The 9119-nt window shown below is 32.3% G+C and overlaps 2 protein-coding genes and 1 non-coding gene across 5 annotated transcripts; 1 reads left to right on the top strand and 2 right to left on the bottom strand.

Annotated features, from left to right (window-relative positions):
- Positions 1-3131: 3131 nt before the first annotated feature.
- LOC106305262 (aluminum-activated malate transporter 14-like) lies at positions 3132-5909 on the top strand. Of its 3 annotated transcripts, none has more exons than XM_013741645.1 (7): positions 3132-3405; positions 3600-3689; positions 3805-4077; positions 4289-4410; positions 4508-4651; positions 5034-5412; positions 5590-5909. In XM_013741645.1, the coding sequence occupies exons 1-7, from the start codon at positions 3132-3134 to the stop codon at positions 5907-5909; spliced, it is 1602 nt and encodes a 533-aa protein (XP_013597099.1). The 3 variants fall into 3 exon arrangements, with proteins under 3 accessions (XP_013597099.1, XP_013597098.1, XP_013597100.1); XM_013741644.1 differs by having other exon boundaries at positions 3549-3689; XM_013741646.1 differs by lacking the exon at positions 3600-3689.
- Positions 5910-6349: 440 nt separating this feature from the next.
- TRNAC-GCA lies at positions 6350-6421 on the bottom strand. Its single transcript has one exon. It is a non-coding gene; the product is annotated as a tRNA-Cys (tRNA).
- Positions 6422-6769: 348 nt separating this feature from the next.
- Positions 6770-8373, bottom strand: LOC106305112 (NAC domain-containing protein 86-like). Its single transcript, XM_013741487.1, has 4 exons — positions 7968-8373; positions 7588-7874; positions 7263-7487; positions 6770-7179 (listed from the first exon to the last, which is right to left on the bottom strand). The coding sequence occupies exons 1-4, from the start codon at positions 8122-8124 to the stop codon at positions 6994-6996; spliced, it is 855 nt and encodes a 284-aa protein (XP_013596941.1). The 5' UTR covers positions 8125-8373; the 3' UTR covers positions 6770-6993.
- Positions 8374-9119: the final 746 nt, after the last annotated feature.

Here is a 9119-nt window from a genome sequence, read left to right as displayed (position 1 = left end):
AAACTTATTATGTTTTAAAAATTGATAGACACATATATATTATAATATATACCAATTTAGAATTGAAAACAAAATATTTATATAAAAATAAATAAAAACAAAAACTCGAATGGTTGCGCGGATCGAGATCTAGTATCAATAATTAAATTAATTTGCCTAACGGCATGAAAAACTTTCATATAGGGGGTGATTGGTAGAGGCTGTGACTTTCTATTTGTTTGCTCTAAGATTTATGCTCTAGATTTTTAGCTTTAACTTTAATTTATTTTGCTATAGAAATTTTCCAGAGCACTGTATAATGGGTCCGATTGGTAATGGATGTACCTTTAAAAATATTGCTGTAGAAAAAAATCTATAGATTTTTTTGCTGTGGGTTTAGATTTTATTGCTGTAGAATTTTATGAAAAGCACTAAACAATTGCTTTGAATATTTGGTTCTGCAGAGCACTTGTACTGCTATAGGTTATTTCAAGAGTTGTGGTTTAAAAAAAAAATTAAAGCTTGATTGCTCTGAATTTGGTGCTGTAGAAATAAATAGTGATGTGGACAGCACCTACAATAGCTACCAATCACCCCCAATATCTCTGGAGAAATTGCTTTCTAAAGCAATTATATTTTCTTTTATAATGTTTTGGCTTTAGATTCTGTTTTTAAAATAAAAGCATGATTGCTTTGAAAAATAGATGTACAAATTAAAAAAGTTGTGCATAGCTCCTACAGCCTCAACCAATCACTCCCGTATTGTTGTAATATTGTCGATTGCTAACATCAGTACCTATGTGATCAAATCTAAGTAGTTTAAGGCCGAGGACTTCGAAAAGAAAACTTAAACTAGAGCTTGATCCACGCGGATATTCGTCTTTTTTTTTGCAAAAAATATATTTATCTTATATAAATGGTAATATATATTTTTAAATTTTATATATATATTAAATAATTATTTAATATATTTTTAAACACAATAATTGTACAATTTATAATGAATAATTTTATTTTATTTTTTGACCTGTCAACTATTAAAACCATATATTTAAAATATAATCCGTGTGTTCGTGCAAATGTATTTTTTTATGGATCAAAAATTAAATGTAAAATAAAATTGTTATCTGTTTTTATATTTGGTTTATACGATCAAATAATTCAATATATTATTTACAATTTTTTATTTTATATTATGTATTTTTATAACACTTTTATGTTGTTTTCGACATAGTTAATATACCAAAAAAAAAGATAACCAACCCATAATAATAAAATCTTGTTACATTTTTGACATCGATTAAGTATAATTTATTGTTTAGCTAGATTATAGGAAATGTTTTTTTAAATAAGTAATACATAATTTGTTGGACTTCATTTTAGGAAAATGCATTAATTAAATTGTAAAGGACAATAATACTAAAATGTAAGTAAATTTATTATTTGGATGGCATATGATTGTAAATAATTTAAAATAGTAAGAGTTAATTTATATTAGTACTTCTGTTTTAATAGATCAGATATTTAGTGAGTAAATCATATCATTAGTGTTCATAATTTATATATTGGTTGTCTTATCGCCGTCATTAAATACATACTTATTAAATTGTTGGATGATTACCTATTTACTAGTAATTGTATGATTATTACGTCCATGAGTCATAGGTAGATCAATTTAACTACTTATTTAGATAATATATTATTCCTTTTCCGTCTTCTGCTGTCACCAGGTTGTGGACAAATACTACTATTTCACCCTAACACGACAAACTATAGGTCTTAATCGTGTTGATAACAAATTCTCACTCATGTAATCAAATTCATTTTCACTTGTGTATAATATTAATTAAGCTTTTCAATGAGTTAGGTTAAAACAACAACGAATTTTAAAGACGCTACTCATTTGTCTTATAAATTATAATTGTAATCACTTTTAGTGTATAGTTTATGATGACTTAAACATTATCACAGTGTAAAGAAAGTTCATATGAAAAAGACGATTTAAAGAAAGTATCTAGCCTACTTCCAGACTAAGATCTCTTAATTTTTCTTTTTGAGAAAAAACTATCTGTTAATCTAGCAAACTAAGATCTGATTTAGATCTGCATACAGAGCCATAGGCGATATAAATTAACACTATTTTTTCTTAAAATATTGTTAAGATTATTTTGAATGAATTGGGTGCCACATGCATGCATATAAATGGTGAATCCAAAAATAATTGGGACCTTTTAGTTTTAATATACAAAGTTCAATATGGAACGTCCATCCATTTTTAGTGAACGGCCACTAATTTTAGATTTAGTATATATTGACTTTTCCCCTGTATTAAAGGGAAAATGAAAATACGTGGCTTCAATATGGTAACCACACTTTTAGAGGAAAATAATGGTGAAATTTCTATTCTTCAAATTTTATGCCATTTATGTTAAATGTTTTGTCAAATTAGAGATATGTGGATCCTACACTATTCCTCTAATTTCTTAATGAATGAAAAAAATTATAAAGCAAAAATTCCTCTTCCAATATTAATGAGGAACGTATTGAACTAAAATTCATATATTTATGTTTATTTATTTCCTCAGCTGAAATTTCATTATTCATTTTATTCTTTTTTTCATTCAAATAAACTGTCACCAATTAAAGCTTGTCTAATTGTTGCAAGTCATGTGAAACCAATCATTCCAAATCTCTCTTCACTTATACCTGGACAAGAAAATGTTTTAAAACTCAACTTAATTTTTAGGTTGTAAATTTTATACAGTTCAAAACATATAGTAAGATAGCAATGTAAGATTTTCCATTTTTGTTATTTGAACATAACAATATACGATTTTCCATCAAATAATCAAGACTATATTTGAATAAAAATATAATAAAATAGTATAAGAACATTTTCTTATAAATAAAGTTTGTACAACAACATAACATCCAACTACATTAATACCATGCCATATAAAAACAGACCATCATTTCATTCACGCAACAAATAAATATCTCTAAAAATAAATAATTATACATAGGCAATAAAGACACATGTATTGTTTTTGTATATGCATTGAATTATATATAGAGAGTGTCCCAACACCAGAAACTCTTGCATATCCATCATTTCTCACTTACAAAAAAATCAAAAAACAAGAAAAAAATAAATGTCCAACAAGGTTCATGAAAGGGGCATGGAGATGGAAGAAGAAGGTTCTAAAAAGGCAACTAGAAAGATTCAAGAACTTCCAAAGAAGATTCTAAAAGATATATGGAAAGTTGGGAAAGACGATCCAAGAAGAGTGAAACATGCTTTAAAAGTAGGAGTTTCTTTGACACTTGTCTCCTTACTGTATCTCCTAGAACCTCTTTTCAAAGGCATTGGAAGTAATGCAATGTGGGCAGTCTTGACTGTTGTGGTCGTTCTTGAGTTCTCTGCCGGTAACTATAGCATTTTTCTTCAAAAATTTCAAAAAGTTTCAATGCATGGACAAAGATAGTTTGCCTAGTGATCAGTATATTAATATGTTGTGTAAGCTCATATATGTTCTTAATGATCTAAATGGTGTTTAATTTTAACTCAGGTGCAACCTTGTGTAAGGGGCTTAATAGAGGATTAGGGACACTAATTGCAGGTTCTTTGGCATTTTTCATTGAATTTGTCGCTAAAGATTCTGGCAAAATCTTCCGAGCAGTTTTCATCAGTGCTTCAGTTTTTATCATTGGTATGTATTTTTTTAAACTTCACAATTAATGATCTCAAAAACGTATACAACATATGCAACCACAAGTTTTTTTCAACAATCATGTATTAATTTACATGTTTTCTTTATGTTGCAGGAGCGGCGATAACGTATCTAAGATTTATCCCGTACATAAAAAAGAACTACGATTATGGCATGCTTATATTTCTCTTGACGTTTAATCTAATAACAGTGTCAAGTTATAGAGTTGATGCTGTGATTAAGATTGCACACGAGAGATTCTATACTATAGCCATTGGTGTTGGTGTTTGCCTCTGCATGACCCTTTTGTTTTTTCCTATATGGTCCGGTGAGGACCTCCATAAGAGTACCGTTGCTAAGCTTCAAGGCCTCTCTTTTTCCATCGAAGGTACGTTACTGATAGATAGGAACATAAAAATAAGTTTTGATTTTGGACAATAAACTTTATCAAGAAATAGACATTTGATTGTGAATAAGAAAATTTTGTTAGATTCAATCCTTTGTGTATTTCAGAATGTTAATTGTGATTTTTCTTTTGGGAAGTGATATTTTTATTATATTTTTCATTTATTTATTTGATTATGTGTTATTTCTCTTAGCATGTGTGAAAGAGTACTTTGGAGAGGAGGAAAAAGACAAGGAGACATCAGATTCATCAGAAGATATGATCTATGATGGTTATAAGACAGTTTTAGATTCTAAATCCACCGATGAAGCACTTGTAAGTCAATTAAACCGAACATTTACTTCAGAACTCAAACAAACAAACAAAATTATCCAAGAAGTGTTGAATTACATGAGAATGTGTATATGGACAGGCAATGTATGCAAGTTGGGAGCCAAGACATACAAGACATTGTCATAGATTCCCATGGCAACATTATGTTAAAGTTGGAGCTGTTCTTCGTCAGTTTGGTTACACTGTTGTCGCTCTTCATGGTTGCTTGAAAACCGAAATTCAGGTAAATTCAAATTTTAAAATCGTGTATACTAATATGTATAGACTATAGAGCAGTCTTGTAGGATTCATAGCAAAAAAAAAAAAACTAAGAAAAGCTAAGAATGTTGTTGGTAAATAAAATGAATTGAAACATGTTTTGGTCCATTTTAACTTTGTGATTGATATTAGAGGAATATGTGAATTCTTTTTGTAAAATATTACTATTGTCTATATATTCATTGTAGAAATACTAAGTTTTCATCCAATACTTGTTTGTACAGTACACTTTTTATGTTAACAGCAAGTTAGTAAATTTTCAGTTACATAATTAAGCTAATTGTTTTTTTTTTCTATCAACTTAGTTAACTCTGATGTAAATAATTGTATGTTTGTTACTTTTGAAGACTCCTAGTTCTATACGTGTACTCTTTAAGGATCCATGCGTTAGATTAGCCGGAGAAATCTGCAAAGTTTTGACGGAACTCGCCGCAAGCATTCAAAACCGACGACGTTGTTCGCCGGAGATTCTCTCAGAGAGTCTCCAAGTGGCATTACAAGATCTCAACTCCGCCATCAAATCACAACCTAAGCTCTTCTTCGGCTCCGACGACAACGTTTCCCAAAACGGCAATAGCGGTAGACATAACCAAAACGTTCCGGTTACGCAACACATAAATAAAGACGCAAATGACGACATATCGCATCAAAACGAGACTGGATCACCTCTTGGGCAAAACACTGGAACGCCACGCGGTGGAAACAAATCACGTTTCGGACCAAACGGTAGCGCTTCGCATCAAAACGAGACTGGATCACATCTTGGGCAAAACGGTGACGTTCCAGTTCAAAACACTGGGACGCCACGCGGCGAAAGCAGATCGCGTTTTGGACCAAACAGTGGCGCTTTGCATCAAAACACTGGAACCCCACGCGGCGAAAGAGGATCACGTTTTGGACAAGACGGTGCAAGTTCGTTTTCAAGACTGAGGGCTGATACGTTGGAACGGAGATCGACGGCGGCGACCGGAGAGCGACGTATACTGATGAAACAACTGAGCAGGATAGTGGTGATGACGAGTCTTGAATTCTCGGAGGCGTTACCGTTTGCTGCCTTTGCGTCGCTTCTTGTGGAAATGGTTGCTAGGCTTGATAATGTGATTGAGGAAGTGGAGGAGCTGGGAACGGTCGCGTGCTTCAAGGAGTACGATGGTAACGTTGTTGATCGGACGGATGTGGAGGTAGTCGAGAATCCGGCGGATCTAGTGGTTGGCGTGGAGTGAAAGGAAGGTTATGACATGTTTTGGTTTGGACCAAGTCTATAATCTCTTTCCTATGGCTAAGTACTCGAACAGATGATCTTAAAGACTCTTTTCATTTAAGTGAGCTATAGCGACTACGGATAATAATTTATGTTTAGATATATTAAAATCGGACCAGTCGAAATGTGACGTTTTTGGTTTAGTTTTGGATGTGATCCGATTCTCTTTTTGAGAATGTTTATTTTCGGAATTTGTAACATGAGGTGGTGATTTTCAAGGGTTCGCTACTAAAACTTTATGCGGTGTGTGGGATTTTGAGAGACAAATAAGGTAAAACTGGAGACACCTTGGAGTTCACTTGTAAAAAAAAAAAGATCTTTTGCTATATTTCGGATGTTATTTCTGGCAAGTGAAGTCATACTTCATAAAGCATAATTAACAGAAAAGAAAAAAGAAAAGATAGGGCCCAACCGGGTTCGAACCGGTGACCTATTGATCTGCAGTCAATTGCTCTACCACTGAGCTATGGACCCAAGTTGTTATATATACCTGAAATCATACTATTTGGGTTAAAGTCACATTATTATTTTCATTTATTGGATAATATCACATTATATATAGGTTAAAATGTTTTGTTTCAAAAAAAAAGTAGGTTAAACTGTCATATTTATCAATATATATATGGTCCCCCATCATTCTTGTTTATAAAAAAGGTTATAACGCATAATCATTATTATCTACTTATCACCTCCATAAAAGTTTGAAAGGTTAGTGACGTCAAGAAAAATTGTTCTTTATATAGTGTGTGGTCCAACTAATCATCATCGTAACACTGAGAGATCGTTGCATACATAAGACGACAATAATACACAGTCCTACTGAAGAAAAAGAAATTCCACAGAGAAAACAACATACTTCTTCAAATACGTACCTATAATATTAATATATATAGCAAATCCATAATATTAATTGTAATAAAACAGAATAATTAAACAATCGATATAGACCAGTGCTAAAATTTGGATGACTCGAACGATAAAAGTTGTTTTTGTCTTAAACGAGAGACCGACCTCAACGAAAGTCCGTCTAGCAAGGAGAAGTCGGATTAATCAAATAAACCGGTTTGATCATACCAACTATTTGTCCAGTAACCAGTTTGCATAGATTCGTCTATGCTCTGATCTACATTTGCATTCAAGGTACTCGCTGGAACATCAACGTCTTGATTACCGAAAACTGGAAAATCAAAGTCTTGAAAGTAAGGTGCAACATCTTGGATTTGAGGATAGTCCTACAAAAAAAAGTCAAACCGGTATTAGATAAGTAAAACCCTTATCTGATTTAGTTATTAGAATTTAGAAAAAATATACGTACTTTTGAAGAATCAAGAATGAAATCAGGTGAAATCCAAATGTTGGAAGAGTCTGGATTGACAAATGAGTGAAACGGCACCGTTCCATCACGACTAGGTGAAGTCACACGACTTGAATAACCCGAACTTTCTCCTGATCCAAGTGTTTGTTCACTTAGGTTTCTTTGAATTTTTGAGTTACTCTTGTTCTCATTCTTCTTAGCCACACGGCATAACACAAAAGCTCCCTGTAATAACGCATTGCATTCTTAATTTTATTTCATAAAAAATTAAAACAAAATTAATAAAGCATTTTAGGGTTTGATCAAAATGTAAAGGCCCTCTTACCTTGAAATATTGTGAACCTTGTGATGAACTCTCATCATCGCATAGTCGATATTCATGCATGAGCCAACTGGTTCTATCGCCTAACGGAGCACGACCTTTATAGAAAACTAGGGTTTTTCTATGACCGACTGTAGAAGATGAACGACATGTAATTTTCCGGTCTTTTCCGGTTGCTTTCCAGTAACCCGCCTTTGTTCCTCGGTTTGTACGCAAACCATTAGGATATTTTTTGTCCCTTGAACAGAAGAAGAACCATTCCATGTCCCGGTTTGGGAGAAAAGATTTGTCTAAAAAGTAACAAAAATCATATTTTTTGTTAATTAAATAATTCGAGAAAAAGAGTGAAAATAAATTAATTTGATATTGAAGTTAATTATTACCTGGTAACTCCCACGGATCAAATTTATAAAGATCAATAACGGGGATGACTTCAAGCTCGATTTCGAGGCCTTCCACTTTTCTTTTCAAGTAATAGTCGATGAGTTCTTCATCAGTAGGATGGAACCGGAATCCTGGAGGTAAACTTGAACTTCCCATTTGCAATAACCCTGACACTAAGTGACTTTGTACACAAGAAACGGCTAAAATCTTGACCCACGCGTGAGTATTTAAAATTCAGAAAGAGATATTACAATTGAAGTCACGATCACGAAGCTACAACTGTTAATATTTGAAAAATCCAGAAATAGAAACGCTTCTCAACGCTCGTTTTGTTGTTTAGGAGAGATTGCAACTCAAGTCGATGGCATTCTCTGTATGACAAGAACATTGTCCGAATAAGGGAAATGAGAAATTTGTCTTCTATGACAAAAAAAAATATTAACCGAAAATTCTTAAAAATCAAGAGAGGATTTTCCGAGAAAGAAATAGTGGTGTGAAAGCTTCAAAAGTGATTTGTGAATGATTAAGAGAGTGACCAGAGATATAAGGTTGGTAGAGTGTTGAATGGTTATGGAGTCCTGAATATATATAGAACAAAGTTGGTAGAACATTGAATAATAAATAGATTTTTGTTGGGATTAGAAAAGTTTTTAGAATGCGGCTTTTATTTTTTACAAAACTATGGGAGACCGATAAAGTGATTAAGACGTAACTTGTCTGAAGTGTTCTACAGAAGAAAAGAAAACAAAGTAAATATACCGATCTAGACTTGTTCACACTTAAGCGCAAGCAATTACCAACTCATTCATATTGGCTTTCTTTTGTTCAAACTTATATATGTATTGGCTTATAAAGCCTTATAATCTTGTTTGTTAGGCTTATCATTTTAATTGGACGTTATACAACTAATGTGTATGACGATGTAGTATGTCGTTTTGGTTTTGTTTGTATCAAATTAATAGATTTAATGTTTTTTTAATCAGCAAATACCATATATTGTGTACAACTTTTACCTTTAAATGAGTTAAAAAAGTATCCAAGTCATATTTTTCAATATTTTTTAAATATTACTACACGTCACTATGCGTAGGACAACGAAGTTTTTAGTGCAAGTAATCACTTTTATATCATAAAGAAGGAGAAAGTGAAAA

The sequence above is a fragment of the Brassica oleracea genome, chromosome C7 (assembly GCF_000695525.1).
Source record: "Brassica oleracea var. oleracea cultivar TO1000 chromosome C7, BOL, whole genome shotgun sequence".
Taxonomy (NCBI): Eukaryota; Viridiplantae; Streptophyta; class Magnoliopsida; order Brassicales; family Brassicaceae; genus Brassica; species Brassica oleracea.
This window is presented reverse-complemented; position numbering and strand designations above follow the sequence as displayed.

What these genes read in the sequence shown, in the direction of transcription:
- LOC106305112 (XM_013741487.1), bottom strand. Translation starts at nt 8,124, where the DNA reads ATGGGAAGTTCAAGTTTACCTCCAGGATTCCGGTTCCATCCTACTGAT. An exon ending in AAGGTTCACAATATTTCAAG is followed by an intron (nt 7,488 to 7,587) that starts GTAAGAGGGCCT and finishes GCGTTATTACAG; the next exon opens with GGAGCTTTTGTGTTATGCCG. An exon ending in TCATTCTTGATTCTTCAAAA is followed by an intron (nt 7,180 to 7,262) that starts GTACGTATATTT and finishes TTTTTTTTGTAG; the next exon opens with GACTATCCTCAAATCCAAGA.
- LOC106305262 (XM_013741644.1), top strand. Translation starts at nt 3,132, where the DNA reads ATGTCCAACAAGGTTCATGAAAGGGGCATGGAGATGGAAGAAGAAGGT. An exon ending in CGTTCTTGAGTTCTCTGCCG is followed by an intron (nt 3,406 to 3,548) that starts GTAACTATAGCA and finishes ATTTTAACTCAG; the next exon opens with GTGCAACCTTGTGTAAGGGG. An exon ending in TGCTTCAGTTTTTATCATTG is followed by an intron (nt 3,690 to 3,804) that starts GTATGTATTTTT and finishes TTTATGTTGCAG; the next exon opens with GAGCGGCGATAACGTATCTA.